The 20346-nt window shown below is 48.9% G+C and overlaps 2 protein-coding genes across 2 annotated transcripts in view; one reads left to right on the forward strand and one right to left on the reverse strand.

Moving 5' to 3' along the window:
• Window positions 1-4720: 4720 nt before the first annotated feature.
• Ubiad1 (UbiA prenyltransferase domain containing 1) lies at window positions 4721-13223 on the reverse strand. Its single transcript, XM_046424776.2, has 2 exons — window positions 12368-13223; window positions 4721-5353 (listed from the first exon to the last, which is right to left on the reverse strand). The coding sequence occupies exons 1-2, from the start codon at window positions 12894-12896 to the stop codon at window positions 4866-4868; spliced, it is 1017 nt and encodes a 338-aa protein (XP_046280732.1). The 5' UTR covers window positions 12897-13223; the 3' UTR covers window positions 4721-4865.
• Window positions 13224-15528: 2305 nt separating this feature from the next.
• Mtor (mechanistic target of rapamycin kinase) overlaps window positions 15529-20346 on the forward strand; it is a 116965-nt gene continuing 112147 nt past the window's right edge. Inside the window, exons 1-4 of the mRNA XM_046424646.2 lie at window positions 15529-15640; window positions 18175-18350; window positions 18853-18961; window positions 19638-19870. Of these exons, the coding sequence (XP_046280602.1) occupies window positions 18189-18350; window positions 18853-18961; window positions 19638-19870 (504 nt within the window). The 5' untranslated portion in view covers window positions 15529-15640; window positions 18175-18188. The remainder of the gene's footprint in view (window positions 15641-18174; window positions 18351-18852; window positions 18962-19637; window positions 19871-20346) is intronic.

Consider the following 20346-nt stretch of genomic DNA (forward strand, 5'->3'; position numbering starts at 1 on the left):
CTCCGCTGCTGGGGGAACTGTTCAAACCACGCTGACAACTGTATGTGGAACACGTGTCCCGTTGCTGTCCCAGGTGAACCTCTCGTGGCCCTAACGGGGGAAGTGAGGGGCGAGGATGGGGAGTTGGTGCAGAACTAAGGGCTTGGAGGCCCCCCTTGAAGCCGCCACAGAGCCCTGCCCCCTTGAGTGGGACCCCAGACAACTTCCTGTTCTCCTCCCTGACTCTGCCTGGTGGGAGCATGTGACCGATACCCTCATCGTCCCTCCAGAGCTCCTGCGTCCGGAGGTGGGTCTGAGCCTTATAATTACAGCCTTCCTCATACTTGGTCCTCCACCACTTCCCAGCCTCCCGCTGGGTCAGGCTCAGCCCCTGCTGCCAGGGCTTCAGGCAGGAACTTACCCGGTTTGCACCACTGTTTGGCCACCTGGCTTATCACGCCAAGGGAGGGCTGTCCCAATTTGAAGAAGGGCAAATCACAAATGTCAACTGGCTGAGACCCAAGTGCAGGTTCTTGCCAGAGGCATTACTTTTACACCAGCTCGCACAGTTTGGAGCCAGTAATGAAAGAGGCTGAGAGTCCATTAGCAGTAGAGCCGTCCACGGGCTCAGAGGCGAGGAGCTGTCACTCACCTCACTTCAAGGGCTTTCGGGGGTGAAACGTACTGTGTGTGCAGGCGTTTGTACGGGTACCTATATATATATATAATCTTAATAAAAAAAACCCAAAAAAACAAGAAAGGAATACCAACACCAGCTACGCCTGTTGAAATGCAGGTAGGGGGAGACAGCACTCTCACGCCTGGAAGACATGTCCATGTTTCCTGCACTCTGTCCTCCCAACCCCTGGGGGCAGGTCTAAGAAGTGATCCCATAAAAGAACAACTGTATTGCAGAACTGGAGAACCCTTAAAGGTCTTCTCCCCACCCCTCTCTGATGTGACTCTTCACTTCAATGATCCCAACAAGGAGTCATCCTTTCTCCTGAATGCCTCCAGGTACAGGGAACTCACCACCCACTGGGATGTTCTGACCCTCCCACTTGCTGAGTTCATTAATGGCTAGAAAGTTCTTCCTGACCTAAGAGATTAAGCCTGGGGACATACACCTTCCACCAATTGATTCCAGTTTTTTCCTGGAAGTCACACACAAAGCCCGATGCTCCTTCCCCAAGTCAGCCCTCTTGCAGGTCTCTCCTCTTGCGGGTCTCCCGTGCCGACATCACATGCCGACGTGGTTTCATGTGTCCCTGACCGTCTGCCAACTGCTTTCTGGACAAGATCCAGTTTGATAATAATATCTTTGAAATGTGATCCCCATACTGAGAAATGTCAAATCCCGGCTACAGCTGTTACCAATGCAAAAACATACATAGGTGCACACACGTGGGTGCCCATGGAGGCGAAGCTTCTCTGGCTACACTTCACCCACATTTCACATCACGTCACCAAATGTGTCCTTGAGTCCTAAGATATCCACAGCTTGTACTCCTTCTACCACCATGTTGACTCTATTTAGAAAAAAGAATCAAAGAAGGTGCCCAGGACTGGCCCCAGCTCACTCCGTGTGAAATGGCCAGGACAGGATGAACAGGACTTCCGCCTTCCTTGTTCTGGACACCCATCTCCTGTTCCCATCAACCTTGTTCCCATCAACCTTCACAAAGGTCATTACTCAAACTGAGCTTAGGGCCAAGTCCCAGGTGCAGATTTTGGGCGTAACAAAGGAAGACAGAATGTGATGTATTTACAACTTCTTTGCCCACTTGGCCCCAGGAGAGGCCAGCACTGAGCTTCCAAGTTTGATAATAACATCCAAGGTCCTCCAGGTAGGATTCTGTGCAAAGGTCCAGGAGAGAGTAGGGAAGGAGAGCTATGCTTTGACAGGAGAAGTGGATGGGGGAGATCATGGAAAGAAGGGTAGTTTCCTGAGGCTGGGCAGAATGGGCATGGGGTGGCAGGGACCAGTGCCCCACAAGCCTACACCACTTGTCAGCAGGGAGGGGTATTCTGAACCCTTTTGAGAGCACCATGGCTGAACCCCAGCACCAGTTCACACAGAGTCAACCTTGTAGAGGATGAACAAAAGGAGCAGGAGATACCTGACTTTTGTTCCCACTGAGGCCCAAATCCTGGGCAATGTTAGAAGAATAGGAGGGGACCCAAAAAGCAACTGAGATTTAATTTCCAACTACCCAACAAAGGATCAGAGTAAATCTAACTCCCAAGAAATAAAGGCATGTGATGTTGTATTCTATTGTCATTCATAAAACTAATTCCCACATCTGTGGTCACAATATGAACTGCCCCCTTCCCAATGCTATACTGTTGATTTTAAGGACTCAAGTATATTGCTTTGTATTTATTCATGTTTTAATTTTTTTCCTCTGGCCCATCAAAGCAGCCTCCTGATTTATGGGCATCCTAATTGTCAGTCATTTTATAAGCTCTTCCTCCAAGGTTCATGGAACCTGCAATTTGAGCCGTCTCATTCCAGTCCTTAATAACAGCCAAGGGCCAGGGGCAAGGCTCGGAGTGCGGGCAGCAGCCTACCCCTTAGCTCCCTCTGGGCTTTCATTAAGTACAGTGCTAGCCATCCCATGTACCTCTGCCTTGTTTGTTAGGATACATTGTCACATGCCTAGCTGAAACCCAAACACATTCTGTCTGCTACATGTTTTCAATCTATTAGCACAGGGACTCTTTCAGATGAGAAAAACATAGTAGGAGAGAAGAACATGTGGTCCCCACTGCCTTTCCAAAGGGCCTGTCAAATCTGGTCAAACCCTTTCCAATTCATCACCAAAGATCAGGGCCCCTCCCCCACCCCACATGTCCCAACGTCCCTGCCCTGGTCTCCCTAGAGATTTATGCATAAGAGTTTATAATCTGACATAAGTAGGAGGAAGGCGAAGAAAAACTGGAGGCCAGACCACTGATGAACATTTTTTTTTCTTTTTTTTCAAATTAACAAGTCTACAGAAAACCTTCATTGAATCTGGGCACATAATATAAATTATGATCACATGCATAAAAAACCTGGCACTAAATATGGCCTTTTGGGATCATTCATATAAAAAATACGTATTAAAATCTGCACCAGAGCAAGTGCAGAAGCTGACTGATAATTCTAATGGCAGCAGCCTCAAGGCAGGATTGGTCTGTGGATGCTGGGAGCCTGGGGCCTCAGCCTCCAGCCTCTAAGGTGAGCCCCACATGAACACGGTCAGCTCCAAACAGAAGTCAGAGGCACATCTCTGAAGGTAGGACCCCTGTGAGCACCAAAATGCCACACACCTGGCATGAAACAAAAACGGTGCTGGGAAGAAGTGCAGGAGAGAAGCCCCTTGTCCCTGGGCCCCAATCACAATTCCAGGACACTCACTCTCTGGGAGACAAATCACCTTAACTTCAGAGCAACTTTTGCAATTTCCATATATGTTTTTTCCAATTCTCACTCAAAGTCACAATTAGCCTGATCTGAAGGGTTGAGTTCTTATGTCATTTTCTGCAGGCCGAGATCTTGCTATTCCTCCCTGAACAACCACTACCACAGGGAAGCACAGCATGACTGACTCAATCTAGTTCAGTCTTAGACCCAAAGCAACCTAGCGATTCCAGCCCAGAAGTTACACTTCGTAGGCAAAGTGATGAAGAGCAGCACGATGGACACTGAATGACCCTTGAGCTGTGACCTTGCCAAAGCCCTGAATACCTTTGCACAAAGCAACTGAAGCCCAGAGAGAGGCAGGGTCCATATTGGACATCTGTCTCCAAGGATGAAGACGTGTTCCTCTGTACGTAGGACCTGTCACTCTGGCTGAACAAGGCCCGGGACTTTTGTGCAGTGGCTTGTACATTCACTGGGTCCATGCGCTGCCCAACTGTGGCTCCGTGGAAAATGGCAACTGTCCCTGACTCAGGTGTTGCCAAATAGTCTGGCTCCACAGATGGGAAACACACACAGGGACTGGACAGAGGCGCAGGGTGCAGGGTGCACAGGGGAGAGAATTAGGAGAGGCAATTCAGAGGAAAATCACCACAGGCTCTAAGAAGCCTGCAGGGACAGCCGGGCTTCTATAATTTCCAGGCTCCAGAAGGTTATCAAAAGGGCTGGGAGTTCTTCCTGTCATTCTAGTGGATTCAGCAAAGGGAAAGAGACACCCTACTAATTTCTATCCAGAAGCAGAGTGGTTTTTCTCAGCTGCCTTCAGGGTGGGCTTTTTCTTCCCAGTCCCTAACTTGATTGTCTTGCTGCAGGGTGATCTGACACTTTTCCTCAACTGTGACTATAAGTAAAAGGAGAGATGAAGGACAAAAGAGTCTGAATCATAATTTAGGCAAAAAGCCAGGAACCACACAACGCTGCTAATGAGGGACTTTCTCCCCCAAGCAGCATATTTCAGGACACGAGTGCTGAGTAAGAGACAGGTGCCCTCCATATTAATGGGCCCTGACACCAATTACTACCATGTCCTATGTGCCCAGGACAATAGGTGGGCACTGTGCCTAGCTGATGGCTCATCAGGATAGGAGGCCACCCAGCAGCTCCTGCAGTCTTGGGACATTATGTCTGGAACAAGACATTTTAAAGTGACCTGACAACACCCTCTAGTGGAAACCACACATAAAACAAGGACTCTTGTCCAGTCTGCCTTCTTCTGATGGCACAGCAGTTTTCAGGATTCTTCATAACAGGGAAAAACAAAACAAACAAAACAGGTCACCTTTAAGAACATTATAATCATATAAAAAGACAGGAGCTCACAGCCCATGCTCAGTACCCGCCCTGCCAAGTTCACATTTGCTTCTTAGGACTTTGGCGTTCTAAGAAAAAGGGCCGTGCTGTGCGGGTGCTGCCGGTCCCCTCAGAGCCTGGGCAGACTGCCTGCTGGAGCCAGGATGATGCCAAAGACATAGAAGAGCCCCAGCAGGAGGTTGAGCTTGGCCGTTCTCTGGGGCAGCTTGTTGAAGGCCTGGCTGCGGAACTGCCTCTCGAGAGAAAAGGCCATGGGAATGGTGAGCAGGGGCAGCGCCAGGCTGATGCTGCAGCGTGTGGCCAGGATGCTGAAGATCAGGTAGGGCAGGAAGAGCAGCGTGTTGTAGAGCACGTAGGAGAAGGTGGGGCCGATGAGGATGGCCAACGTGACGATGCCCGCCTCCCAGTCGGACTCCATGTCCCTGGTGTTGTTGGAATGGAGGATGGCCTCGGTGCTGAGGGCCAGGGGGATGGCGTAGACCAGAGGGAAAATCGCCAGGGACCCAACCTGGACAGCGTAGGCAAACATCACGGCTAGTGGGCCGAAAGTGATGAGGATGACAAGGTCTCCCAGTGCCACATACTTGAATCCAATTCCTGCAGCCAAGAAAACCCAGAGAAGTATGTGAGATCCAGGAGGGGGGTAGACAGGCTGCTCAAGAGGCAGGGCCACAGCTGGCCAGATGCTCAATTTTATTTTTTAATATTTATTTAGTTGTAGATGAACATACAGTATCTTTTTTTTTAGGTGGTGTTGAGAATTGAACCCAGTGCCTCTCACACTTGTGAGGCAAGCACTTTACCACTGAGCTACAGCCTCAGCCCCGAGATGCTCAATTCTTAAGCATCTTAAGACTGTGGGCACTCGCAGTTCCCCAGAGCAAAATGTGACTCATTTCCAATGACACAGGCACAGAGAGAATTCTCAGTTAGTTTCAGAGCCAGCTTGGGGACACACCCAAGTCTGCCCTCTTACTGTTCCCCAAGACAAAGTTCTGCAGCTAAGGACACGAGGCTCCCAGTAAGTACAGTTCAAGAGAAGAGCCCAGGGAGGACCTAAGTGGTCTCACAGTCCAGTTCTTTAGTTTCTATCAACCTCTCCAACTCCCGCCAGGCACTGAGATCAGTCCTGCACTGATGCAGGAAGTCTATCCCAGCCTCTGACATCCCTCTTCCTTTCCCCACAATCTCCAGAGACTTCTTCTGCCTTTAAAACTCCCAGTGAATCACAGTGACATTTTAAGGCCCCTAAACTTCCGCATCAATGTTCACCACAAAATGAATAAAGCAGCAAGGCCACCAGCTTCCCCTGCCTGGTCCCAGGAAGTTCAAACTAAGTCAGGGCTCCATGGCTCCGCCCACCTCCCACTTTGAAGCTGATCTCCCCGACTTGTCTTTTTTTTTTTTTTTTGTAGTTGTAGATGGACCACGTGCCTTTATTTTATTTGTTTATTTTTATGTGGTGCTGAGGATCTAACCCACTGCCCCACACGTGCATGGCAAGTGCTCTGCCACTGAGCCCCAGCCCCTCACCCACTTCTTTTAACCTACCCACCCTCCACTCCTCCATCCCCGGTGCTATGCTCTATCCCAGCTCACTCCATTCCCAGGTCCAAATCATGGTCACTTCATGTCCCCACCACCACAACCTCCTAGGGGGCTTCCAATCTTATAATGCCCCCACCTAATCTCCACACTGCAGTCCCAGTGACCCTTTAAAAACATGAGCCTGCCCACCCCCGCTTCTCCCAACACACACCTTACACCCCTTCAGCCTGGCCTCTGGTGAAAGTCCCTCCTTCCTGCTCTCACATGCCTCTTCTTTCTGCCTGGCAACCCCTTCACACGCCTCAGACTTTAAGAACATTCCTCCAGATAGCCTCCCGTGACCCCCCAAGCCACATCTTGTGAACACGCCTGCCACACGCCACTTCCAAGTGTCACGCATCACATCTCCAATTATATCTCACACCTCCAATTATGTCATCTCTGTCTTCCCAGCAGATTGTCGGTTCCGAGGACAGGGCCAGGGCCTGTGCCTGTTCCCGCTCGCTCCCTGTGCTGGGCACCAGGGCTGAACTGAACCCAGAGCTGCAGTCACAAGCACAGAGCACGGCACAAAAACCCTCCTGCTCCCACTGAGACCCGTGAAGCCTGGAGTGGGTGACAGCTGCCCACAGGAAGAGGAGATCCACACCTACGTTTCTCTAGGAGCCTAGAACACCTCCAGACCTAATCAGCTATAGGTGTGGCCTCAGGGTCACTGGGTGATCAATGACATTTTAAAGGGTCAAAGTGGTAAGTGACGATGGTCTCCAGAGGATTGACAACCACGGAAGCCACGGATCCAGACCCCTAATTTCATCCTCACAGAAGAACCTGTGCTGGTGCTAACTGACCACCATCAGTTCTTCAAAATGCAGCAACCCAGAGGCACCACAGGCGTGGCCCCGAGCTCTCCAGCACCAGCAGCTAACTCCCTGCCCCAAGCCGAGCGCTAACTAGTAACTTGATCCTCTAAGGACATGTCCTCCAGAGGGTTCCTTCAAGCAGAGCCCCAGGCCCAGGCCTGAGTTAGTAAGCTGCTATATCGGCAATCTCACACATCTAGGGACTCCTCTGCCCAAGAAGACCCAGGCAGGAGCACTCCCCGCCAGGCCTCATGAGTCTCCCCTCGCTGCCACTGCTTCTCACCTCTTTCCTCAGCTCTGAGCCCAGGTTGCATTTCTGACTGTGGGAGAAAATGCAACAGCAGTGCAATGGCCTTGACCTTCAGCTGGATCCTCGGAGAACACTCCTCAGGGAAACCTGTGACCCACTTAAACAGGCCCTCCACGGAAGTCAAGCACAGCCCACTCTGCGAGTGAGAAGGTCCGATAACCTCCCCAAGGTCACCCGACACGCTGGAGCGTGGGAGGCCTGACCAGGGCTCGATCAGAGATTCCCGGCGGGAGTTTCTCCCAGGCCTTCGCAGCCCTCCTGGCACCGTCTTCTGATGACCCAGCACCGTGAATGCCAGCCAGGGCTCTACTCAGCAGCCACAGTTACCTGCTCAGACATGAATCAAAGGTGGGCAAGGATGCGAGGCCCCCGGAAGTCTCACGTGGAACTGAGAGTAGTGGGAACACGCAGGACAACCTCAGAAAAGAGCTTGGAGTTCTCACAAAATCAACATCACCCGCCCTGAGCCCCAGCGGGTCCGTTTCGAGGCACTTATCCAGGAGAAAAGAAAGCGAATATCCACAAAGATTGAGCATGAACCTGCAGTCCCAACGCCAGAACCCGGGAACCGCCAGAGGCCCTGAACGGAGGACAGACCCAGACTGAGGTAGGCTCACAGCTGGAACCGCACAGCACTGCAGGGAGCCACCACCAGTCACAACCAGAGCTCTGAAACCTCACCCTGGGCAAAAGCCAGACCTGAAGCACACTGAAGCACGCGGCCAAGACACGCATGGTCCTCACGGAATGGCACCCGCACAGTACTCTACACCAGTGGGACAGAGTGGGACTGCAGGAGAGCCCAGCAAGCTTCTGGGGTAACGCAAATGTTCTGCCTCACGATAAGGGCATGGGTTACGCAGTTGTACACACAGGTCCAGATCACCAAACTGCAACTCTGCAGAGCTGTGCCTTTCACTGCATGTCAACTAGACATCAAAAAGCCAATGTTTAAAACAGGTATATCAGACCATGCCATCACTCAGTGTCTTCAAAGGGTCCCCACTTGTTCATTTGGTGAGAGCTTTTAATTAAGCACCACATGCTAGCGCCATGCTGGGCACTGAGGGTGAGAACAAAAAGATGCTCCGTCACGGGGAAAGGATCAGCCCGGTAAGTATTTTACATGCACGTTGGAAAGTAATATGTGCTGTGCCGAAAAAAAAAGCAGAGAAGAGCCACGGGGACGACACTGGGGTAGAGGGACTGCATGGGGAAGGTGGATGATTTCAACAAGTAGAAGGCAAGGCCTACAAAGAAGCTGGTGTTTGAGCAAACGGTGGAGGAGGTGAGGTAGATGGAGAAGAGCGTTCCCAACTGGAGAACAGCACCTGCCTAGGTCCTGAGGCAGGCAATGGCTGGCAGGTTCCAGGCCCACAAGGAAAGCAAGGTGACTGGCTCAGAGTGGGCAGGAGGAACGGAGGAGGAGGACGCAGGTCCAAATGAGGCGGGCCACACTGAAGAGCTCCCAGCAGAGGACCCACCAAGGGACATATGTTATCAGCTCCTCTGGCTGCTCATCTGGGAACACCAGAAAGACCCAGGGAAGATGCAAAAAGACCAGTTAGGAGCCTGCCACAATCGTCCAGGGAGAGGTGATCTTGGTGATGGTAGGAAGTTGTCAGGGAGTGGCTGGAGGTCAGTGGTAGAGGACTGGCCCAACCTCTGGGTTCCACACACAGAGTGGGGATTGCAGGAGGTGGGATGAGCGGGTGAGGGGCAGCTGTGGGAAAAGCTGTGGGTTTAGCAGGCATCACTGGGGAGATCAGAATTTGATCTCAGACATGTTAAGCTGGCGATATCTGAGACCTCTAGGGTTGCTAAGAAATGGATATGGGCTGGTGTAGCTCAATGGTAGCACCAGGCCACACGTGAGGCCAGTTCAACCCCAGGCACCCTCCCTTGCCAAAAAAAAAAAAAAAAAAAAAAAGGTTGGAGCATGACAGTTGCCAGGTTACTAGATGGTATATGAAGTCATGAGACTGGCTCAAGTCACCAAGGAAGTAAGTGGAGATAGGACTGGGCCGGGAAGTTGGTGAATAGCTAGCAGTCAGGAGAGCAGACGAAGAACTCTGAGACCAGCATCTCATTCTCCTCTGGACCACACTGGCCTTTTGGAAGATCCTATACACTGTGAAGCTCCCTCCCACCCAGGACATTTGCACTTGCCGGCCTGTCAGCCCTGAAACAATCACTGCAATCAGACTCCAATTCTGGCCTCCTCCTTAGGCTTCAAGTCTTAGCTTAAATGTCACCTGCTCCAAGGAAGTGCTACAGCTTGGATAAATGTCCCCCCCCAAAAAAAAGCACAGTGTTAAAAGGTTTGGTTTCTAGCCCATAGTGTACTGGCAGGTGGGAAATCTTTAAGAGGTGAGACCTTGTGGGAGGTTTTTCAGTCCCTGGGAACTTGTCCTTGTAGGGAATCTTGGGTGCCCAGCCCCTTCATCTTGTTCTCTTTCCTTCTTGGCCATGAGGTAAAGAGATTTCCTTTGCCACACAAAGGAAAGTACATCCCACCAAGATGTACTGTCTCACTACAGGCCAAAAAGCAATGGGCCAACCAACCATTGCCTGAAACTTCCAAAACTGTAGGGCCAAAATAAACATTTCTTCTTTTTCAGTTGGTTATTTCAGGTATTTTGTTACAGTAACAAAAAGCCAACTAATACCAAGGGCCTCTTCCCTTCACTATTACCATCTTATACTCTTTCATAGCTTTCTATTAATTTCCTTTATTGAATGTTTTAAATTGCCCAAAATTTAAAACTGACTGCCAGTACACCCTGGTCCCTTGGCTTTTCTCCTACTTCTCTAGATGCTTATTCTCAGTCCCCTTTACCTTGTCCTTCTTATCTCCTCCACCTCTTAAGTTGGGCTCAGTCCTGGTTTTCTTCTCTTTTCTACCAACACTGCCCCCTTTCATGATCTGGCTCAGTCCTACAACTTCACCTAAAGGCCAATGACTTCCAAGTACCTTCATCTCTAACCAGATCTCATTTCTGAACTTGACCTCTCTATAAATCCAACTATCGATTTGACATCTGTCAAGAGATTGACTTTGGATATCTTAATGGCAGTTAGAGCTCCAATCTCCTGATCCCCCCTAATCTATTCTAGCCTTGCCTTTCTCCATCTCACATGTTATCAACTTTATCTCCCAGTTGCTCAGGCTAAAACTTTTGAGTTATGCTTAATTTCTGATTTTCTCAACCTCACACCCAACCCATCAGCAAACCCTGCCTGGCTTCATAATGTGCTCAGAATCACTCCCCACCACCACCACCCTGACCCAAGGCAAGATCCAAACATCCTGCCTGGATTACTCAAGAGCTTTCTGCTTAGTCTTCCCTCTTCTACTCTTGGCCTACTCCCCTTTATCCATTTTCATTACCTTAGTCAGAGAGTCTTTTAAAACATGAAGTCACATCATATCACTCAATTACTCAAAAACCTGCAATGGTCTCTCCACTTGAATAAAGTCCAGTGGCCTAAAAAGCCCATTTAATCTGTGACTCCCTCCCCTCCCCAAACCCCTTCCACCAACTGGACTCCTTACTGTTCCTCAAACTCTTCGGGCCCACTCCTGCCTGGAGGCACTTAGGACTTGCTGTCCCCTTCTCCTAGAATGCTGTTCCCCCAGATAGCTGTGTAGCCAACTCCCTCACCTCTTACCTGCTTCAGTCTTGATGAGGCTCACCCTGAACAAACTACTTAAAATAGTAACTTGGGTGCCCCTTCTCTGTTCTACTTCTCCACCACTAAATCACTTATCACCTCTCATATCATGGGCTGCAAAACAACACTACAACACTCAGTCAATGATGAACCAAAACCAAATATGGAAAGATGGTCTCATAGGATTAAAATGGATTAAGAAAACAAAAGAAGATTAAACAGCCCATAGTCCCAGTTGAGGCAGGATAGAAAGTTCCAGGGCAGCTTCAGCAACTTAGAAAGAGCCTGTCTCAATAAAATAAAATAAAATAAAAGGACTAGGGATGTAGTTCAATGGGAGCATCTCTGGGTTCAATCCCCAGTACTGGGAGTGGGGGTACTATTTTACCATTATTTTTAAGAGTATACTCTTCAATGTATTAAAGGAACGTTTACTATAAGATAGCATGCTGGATCATGCCAGCAGCAGCCTCATGTGTCTCATGTCTACCATGTCTCTTGACTGCATCAAGAGGCGATATGAGCGACTGACCTTCCCTTCTAGGTTTGTATAAGTATACTCTATTATGACATTCCCACAAGGGCAAAATTGCTTAATGATACATTGGTCAGAATGTATTCCCTCCATTTAGAAATACATAACTGTACTATAAGTAGGATGACCAACAAAAGCCCACTTCCAGGGAACCCCCCCTAGTCCTGAGCAAAACAGAATGCTGATCAATCTATTTTTTCTTTCTCTCTCCAATATAAAAAGTTCCAGAAGGGCAGGGATCTGTGCCTACTAGGTGTACATAGACTAGTACATAGCACAATAAATAGGGCTTATATGCCCAACCCTACTGCCCATCACCTTAATCAGTCTGCTACGAGATGTCACCTAACAAGCTAGCTGGAAGTTATTAGCTATATAATTTTGAGCTCTACAGATTTAATTCCACAATTCGAAACTGTGGTATTATAGAATACTGGCTCAACAAAATGAAAACTAGATACAAAATGTCGATACATCTATGAGAGTCAAGCCCACTATCCAAGCCAGGATCTTCACAATTTACTGTTCTCAAAACATTCATGAACCACACATTACAGATTTTAGATAAAGTAGCCTAATTTAGGAAGGAACCTTCCTTATGTCTACAATTCCTATGCAAAGCAGCAGTTTCCAGTACATGCAACTGAGACCAGCAACACAGGAAACAGGCCAATTCTTACCTCCTGTGTAGAGAAAAGAGCCAGATAGGCCTCCAAAGTAGATGAGAGCTAAGTGCTCCAGTTTCAGAGAGGACAGGCAGTAGAGGCAAGCGGCACAGACACAACCTAGGGTGTAGAGGAAGACTCCAAACCGAACAACATCCTGGGGCTCCAATATGCGGTCCACCAGGGTCCTGTCATCACTCTTTTTGTGGTCAATGCCCTTGGAAAAGTCATAGTAAGTGTTGACCAAATTGCCGGCCCCGTGCACAGCCAGGACAGCCACGGCACAACCCACCAACAGCCTAGGGTCCAGGACGCCCTGGGATCTGTATGCGAGGGCACTGCCCAGGGCCACCGGGGTGAGCGAGGCACTGAAGCTCCAGGGCCTCAGCGCCAGCACGTAGGAGGCGCACTTCTGCCTCCAGGAGCGCTGGGGTGGCCTGTCCTGCTCGGGCCAGTCGTTCCCCAGCGGGTCGCGGTCGCCGGCCTCGGCCGTCTCTCCCGTCTGGATGTTAATCTTCTCCCCCGGGGCCTGCAACGCAGCCATGGAGGCTGCACGTGGCTAAAATCAACCCTAAGGGCGCGCCACTCGCAGTTACCGCCCGGAGGCGAGGACAGGCGGGGCTACCGGGCCTGACCTTTCTTGGGTTCTACCCGGGGCAGGGCTGAGTGGCGGTGGGGCTGGGGGCAGCAACCAGCGGGACTTGCACTCCTCGAGGCCTGGTGGCGCCGCCCCGACCACCCGCCTGTAGGCGAGGCCTATCTCCGGCCCCCGCCAGAGGCTAGAGCTCAAGACCCCGCCTCGGCCTTCTCCAGCGAGCCGCCAGGGCCGCCATCTTGTGCGCCGACCTCAGGAGGCCCGCCCGGAAACCGAGGCCGCGGCGTGCGCAGGGCCGGGCCGGACCGAGCGGAGCCGAGCCGAGCCGAGCGGAGCCGAGCCGAGGCGCGCAGGAGAGTGGGGCGGGGCCGAGGGGCGGGACCCCGCTGCAATCCGGGATCCGCCACTTCTCCTGCGCACCCCGCCCTGCTGCTTCCCGACTGCTGCGAACAGCTTCATTTAGCATCCCGAGACCCCAAGGCGCGGGGCTTTGCGATTTAGCGGGCACTTTCGCTCATTCATATAGGATTCGCTAATTTACTCATGCAACAATTTACTGGGCTCTTGTGAGCAGACACTATTCCCGTTATGCCGCGTGTGTCTGCCTTGTGGAAATACAGATGCTGCTTGACTTACGATGCGAACGGTTGTCCCAGTGAATCCATCCTACGTTGAAAATCTTGTACATCGAAAACACACTCAGTAATACACCTAGCCTGTGAATCGTAGCCTTGCCACCTTAAACACGCTCAAAAACACATTAGCCCACAGTTAGGCAAAATTGTCTAACATAAAATGTTTTTTATAATGAAGTGTTGACTAGCTCATGTTATGCATTTATTTGGGATGGAACCCAGGGGTGCTATATGACTAAGCTACATCCCCAGCCTTTTTCTTTATTAATTGTTAAGTTTTTATTTTGAGGAAGGATCCATACTAAGTTGCTGGAACTGGCCTCGAACTTGGCAATCCTGCCTCAGCCTCCCTAGTCATGGGGTTTACAGGTGTACACCACCATGCCAGGCCAGTATTTCCTGTAATTTATTAAATACAGAAAGTGGAAAACTGTGGTTGTATGGTGTGCTTCTGCACCACTGTAAAGCTGAAAAAATATAAATCAAACTACTGAAAACTGGGGACTGTGTTTACCTTTTCCCAACTTTTCATTCAGTCACATTTGTTGGCAGCTGGCAATCTGCCAGGGTGGGAATATTTACACCAGGCAAATCAGCAAATGCTTGATAACTGTTAAGTCGCTAAGACTTGAGAAAGTGGCAACGAAAAAGTTAATAAGGCAGATAAAACTTAAGTGTGTCTGCTCTGTAGTATTATATTGTGAATGACACCAAAGATTTGAAGAATCATTCTTCTATCCAATTCAGCAGAGTTTCTCATGGCTCATGGCCTTGCCACACTAGTGAGGTCCTGACATATCTATTGATTAGCCCACTTACCCTTTCTGATTAACATTAAAAAAAATATCAACCAGCATTCGTGTCAGAACTATACTCATTGGTTAACTGCAACCACAGGGAAGATACATATTATCAAAGAAAGTACACTGTGAAAACTAGCAATATGGAATTTACAATAAAGAATATCGTACATGTTATTTGTAAAAATGAGTGCTACACATAATTTATATCAGTGTAAGTTATAATGCATATATATAGCATACAAGTATATAGGACTAACTACATAATTTGCAGTGCCCAATGCAAATTAAAACATGGGATCCTTTATTCAAAAATCATTTAAGAATTCCAAACCAGGCCAGTTGTGTAGTGCACACCGGTAATCCGGAGGCAGGAAGAGCACCAGTTCCAGGTCAGTCTCAGCAAACCTGTCTTAAAATAAAAAAATAAAGGGCTGGGGAGGTGGCTTAGTGGGAGAGGGCCCCTGGATTCAATATTCAGTACCGCCCCCCGCCCCCCACCAAGAGAGGTGTAATCTAATTCCTTTTTTTTTTTCCTTTTTTCTATTCTTTTTTTTTCCAAATAATTTTTAAAATGATGTTCTTTGATTTGTTTTTTAACTTACTAGTTCTTTTAGTTAAAACTTAGCAATGGTTTCTCGAGGATGATCTCGTGATTTCAGGAAGTGAGAAAATCTAAAAACATTTCCAAATGCACACTAAATTTAACAAAAATCACGAACCACTAAATAGAGCTAGCCCTGGGGCTGTACATCTGCTGCTGCAGTAATTAGAGGGCGCGTGCGACGCTCACACCCTCTCCTCAAGAATCACAGGGAGAGCGGTCGCGAACCCCCGCCACGGATCTTAGCCACCAGCTGATTCCACACCGCCACTGCCCCAAGCAGAGGGGAATCAGAGTAGCGATGCACCGGAAGTGTGCGTGGAAGTGATAGACATCAACTCACCACCGATTGGTTCTCCCGAGTGTATCTAAACCACCTTTCTCCTGCCACTGGCCGCGTGGTTTGTCTATTTGAACAGTCCCCGCCCCCTGGAGAAGCCGGGTCCTGAAGCTTCACTTCTCCTTCATCACTATTGGTGTGTGCTTCAGTCTATCTTGTTTATACGCCTTGCGATTGGTCTTTAGGGCTGGAAGGCCGCCTTCTCTCCCTCCCGGCGTAGAGGACAGCGGGGAAGGCGGGTGGTGGGGCCGGGGGCCTGAGGCGGCGGTACGGGCGCTGGCGGCTGCAGCTGGGCCCTTGGCCGAAGCCGGGCGGTGAGTCTGGGGCCTGGCACCGACCCCTATGAGGCGGCGGAATGTCCAGACTCACCGCCAGCCTGGTCCGTGGGGGGGAGTCCGGGGAAGCCGCGCGTCTGGAACGTGGAGTCGCCTCAGTACCGGCCCCACGATTGGGACGCCACCTGATCCCCACCCCGCGAGGCGGTGCCCGTCCCCCCGGGTCCCCCAGGAGACCCCAGACCCTTCAGCCCGCCGTGCGTGCCAGGCCCCGAGAAGGCCGGCCATCAGTGAGCTCCGGCCCCGCCGCGGCGCCTTGGGGTCTCCTTCCCGGTCGTAATCACCCTTTCCTCTGAGCCGCCCGCGAAGGGTGGACCCCGCCTCGGGGGCGCCGGCCTCACTGCAGCGCCGCGCACGCCTCCCCGGCTGAGTTGGGTGCCGAGCTGGGTGCCTTCCTCGGCTCAGCCTTCCAAAGGGAACTCCCTTAAGCCCTGGAGTACCAGGACCCCTGGGGCGTTGGACTTGGAGTACTTGCACTGAGTTCAGCCCGGAGCAAAGGCCTGGGGGCCTGGGACCCTAAAAAGACACACTCCATCTTTCCTGGGAAGAGTAATTCCTTGTCGGCCTCCTTCCTTGTAAACACACACACACACACACACACACTACCCGGGATCCTTAGGTTTCCTCTCCCCTAAGAGGAGGCGGTTTTTTCTACGGTGTTTTTCTCAGCATTGTAGTATTTGAAAAGTGTTCACCAGTTATTCTTGGTTTTCCACTGTGCCTCACAGATTGATTCAAAAATGAGAATTTTGTGACCCGCATGGTGGAACACACTTGTATTCTTAGCTACTGGAGAGGCTGAGACCGGAGAATCGCAAGATCCAGGCCAGCCTGGGCAACTTAATGAAACAGTCTCAAGAAGTCTGGGGATGTAGCTCAGTGGTAAATGCCCATGGATTCAACCCCCAGTGCACACACAAAAAAAAAAAAAAGAGAGAGAAACGGATTTTCTCTTATAATCCAGGCATACTTGAGATAGGTCTGTGTTACTCTGATAGCAGTTAGGGCTGAGCCCCTTTATGGCCACTTTATTGTGGTTGTCTGACTATTTTTATTTCCCCTAGATTGTAAGCTCATCAAGGGAAGGAATAGTACATACTTGAGGAATGAATGATCTTAAGAATTAATGTGAAGTAGGGTCATCCATTATAATCGGTAGGGGATTAGTTTCACGACCCCCCTCCCCACACACAACTAAAATACCAAAATCTTGAGATGTCCAGGTCCCTCATATAAAATGGCATAGTTCTTGAATATAATCTACACACTGTCTTTTTGTATTTCTTGTATACTTTAAATCCTCTCTAGATTACTTATAATATTTAATACAATGTAAAGGCTGTGTAAATAGTTGTTATACTGTATTGTTTAGTGAATAATGGCAAGAAACAAAGTCCTATACGTTCAGTAGAGGGTTTTTCCTGAAGATTTTCTGTTGATTGGATCCCCAGAGGTAGAACCCATGGATGTGGCCAGCAGACTATATTATAATTCTGGTGGTTTCGTTGGTGTTTTTTGTGGTACTGGGAATTGACCTCAGACCCTTGTGCACTCTAGGCAAGCATTCTACCACTCAGCTACATCCACAGCGTTTTAAATTTTTTTTTTAGACAGTGTCTCACTAAGTTGTGCAAATAGACTTCCACTTGCAATCCTCCTGCCTCAGCCTCCTGAGTAGCCAGGAATAATATAGAACTGTGCTGGCCGCTGCAATAACCAGCAGTCTCACATGGCTAGAGAACACTTGAAATGTAACCCAAGAGACCCTTTTTCAAAATAAAACGGTTTGTAGCTCAGTGATAGAGCACCCCTGGGTTCAAACCCCAGTGGAGGGGGAATTTTTTTTTTTTTTTTAAAAAGCATGTATAGATAGATTAATTTCACCTCTTTTTTGCCTTTTCAAATAGAGCTACTAGCAAATTTAAAATTATGTTTGTGGCTTATATCCTGTTTCTTCCAGACAGTGCTGGTATAGAATAAGAGTTGTCTCCCCCTATATTTGGCTCTTTTTAGAGGAAAGGGGCGGTTTTTATTATTCTTTTCCTACCTCCCTGCCTCTGATACTTGGCACTATACCATGTACATAGCTACAATAATTGATAACTGATGATGATTAAGAACTTTCCATGTGCCCAGCACTGCTTGAAAACCTTTTTAATGTATTAACTTATCTAATCCTCACCTCAACCTGTCAGGTAGGTACTATGATTCACTTGTTTTAGTTGAGGAAACAGGAATTTTAAGTACCTTCCTCAAGGTATGACTTTGGAATGGACTTCAAACCCGGGCAGTCTAACTCTGCAGCCCACAGTCTCATCCTCTCCAGTGCAGTGCTACTTTAAAACACCAATTGTTGAATGTAGGCTTTCTGAGTTTCTTGGTGAGATCTCCCAACCTTTGTAGAGCCCCCCAACTGACATGAGATGAGTGGAGATCTCTCTCAAGGCACTAGGGCTATGAATGAATGTATTGCAGTCATTTATCTGGAATATTGAAGGAAGCTTCTTCCCAAGGAACCTCAGGCAAGATGCTGGGAACTGGGCCTGCTGCCGCCACCACAGCCACCACCACGTCTAGCAATGTGAGCGTTCTGCAGCAGTTTGCCAGTGGCCTCAAGAGCCGGAATGAGGAGACCAGGGCCAAGGCTGCCAAGGAGCTCCAGCACTATGTCACCATGGAGCTTCGAGAGGTTGGTGGAGATTCTAAGTAAGGATTTTGTTTGGGGAGACCTGCTGCCTCTCCCGTGCAGATTCCCTGTGGTGGTTGTACATTTCTGTGGTGGTTCATGTCTGTGGTCACAGTTCAGGAGTTAGCATAGATTCAGCTGTTTCTCTTCCTCCCCAGTGCATGCCAGTCCCTCTGTTCTTTCCTTTTGATAACAGTGATTGGGACGGTTTGCAAAGTTGATCACATGGGGCTTTCTAAATAGAGGACAGACTTGAGGTCAGAGAATTGGAGTCCTGTTCATTCTTGTACCTGGTACAAGAGTAGAGCTTCAGTATGCAGTTGTCACATAAACAGATAAATCATGAGTTTGGTTGCTCTACACTTTAAAACTATGGAAAGGGATAGTTGCTTTGTCTTTGGTTTGAACTATGCCTGGTGCCTCTCAGTTCCTTATTTTGAAATGCCAGCCTGCCACCACCATCACCATCAGAGAAACATTAGAGATTGTTCGTCTTCCTTTACAGATGAGTCAAGAGGAGTCTACACGCTTCTATGATCAGCTAAACCATCACATCTTTGAATTGGTTTCCAGCTCAGATGCCAATGAGAGGAAAGGTGGCATCTTGGCCATTGGTATGAACACTCACTACTACAATTAGGAATAAAGAGCCACTCACCTTCTTGTCCACTATATCCAATATCTACTAGAGGCCTTGTTTCATCTTTGTTTAAAGAATTTTAAGGAACCTCTTTTAGTGCACTTATGTGGGCATTAATTCTAGCAGCAGACCTGGGATGAAGGCAAAACAAGTATTTTTAGATGTGGAAACTGTCTCAGAACCATTAGTGACTTTTCTAGGACCAGCCAGTTTGCCAGAGATGAGCCTAGAACTAGCTGCCTTTCCATGCCCCAGCGTACCCTTTGCATGCCTTGCTGCTTCTGTAGAGCATGATTTGGCATAGTGGGATTCCCAAATGAAAAGTAGAATCAGGTACAGTTAATTAAAGGCAGGTCACTTTCAACTCCCAAGAATTGGTCTTTAATCCTCTGAGGAGTTATTCAGTCTCAGTTTGTTTTCCCTTTTTTCTTGGGAAAATAATTATGTATACTAAAATGAGATCATTTTACTTTAAGTTTCTGGCATGGATATCAAATGTGTTGGTTAAAAATGAAAATCTGCATCTTGACTATCTAGAAAGTTACTCAGAGTAAATGAAGGGTGTCTCTTTCATCCTCCAGTTCAGAGCCACATACATTCCTGGCCATCATGTATACCATCATCACCTTTTGCCGTCCTCTTTTTTCCAGCCAGCCTCATAGGAGTAGAAGGCGGGAATGCCACCCGAATTGGCAGATTTGCCAACTATCTTCGGAACCTCCTCCCCTCCAATGACCCGGTTGTCATGGAAATGGCATCCAAGGCCATTGGCCGCCTTGCCATGGCAGGGGATACTTTTACTGCTGAGTATGTGGAGTTTGAGGTGAAGCGAGCCCTGGAATGGCTGGGTGCTGATCGCAATGAGGGCCGGAGACATGCAGCTGTGAGTGCTTGCTGAGGAGTGGTGATGTTGTATTAGACCCTTGTTTCCTCCTGAGAATTGTCCCTTCCTGTGAGCTGGGATAGAGTATGTCTTTGAGAGGATCTAGTAGTGGGTATGGTGGGATCGGAGGGTCAGTCAGATGCTTTCTAGGTGGTTCCCCCTTTAGGCGGCAGTACTATGTGAAGAGAACATGAATATGCACCCTGGTTTGATTGTTGGCTTTGCCACTTAACAGCTCCAACTTGACAACCTCTGACCTTTAAATTTCTTCCTCTGTGAAATGAATAATAACATTTGAAATGAAATGAACATTCAACAGGTTTATTCATTCAGTACTTATTTATTGAATGTGCTGTGTTCAGGCATGGTTCTAGGCTGTCAGTGTAGTGGAACAGAAAGCATGAAACACATTTGTCCTTGCAGAACTTACATCTGATTGTTACCAGTATTCTGTGTTTGTAAGTAGCCTAGGGCAG

Source organism: Marmota monax, unplaced genomic scaffold (assembly GCF_021218885.2).
Source record: "Marmota monax isolate L192 unplaced genomic scaffold, Marmota_monax_Labrador192_F-V1.1 WCK01_AAM20220418_F8-fsc00080, whole genome shotgun sequence".
In the NCBI taxonomy this organism is placed as follows: domain Eukaryota; kingdom Metazoa; phylum Chordata; class Mammalia; order Rodentia; family Sciuridae; genus Marmota; species Marmota monax.

Excerpts from the sequence above, each read along its gene's own strand:
- Ubiad1 (XM_046424776.2), bottom strand. The coding sequence starts at position 12,896 with ATGGCTGCGTTGCAGGCCCCGGGGGAGAAGATTAACATCCAGACGGGA. Across the intron at positions 5,354-12,367 it reads CTCTTTTCTCTACACAGGAG|GAATTGGATTCAAGTATGTG; the intron begins GTAAGAATTGGC and ends TCTTGGCTGCAG.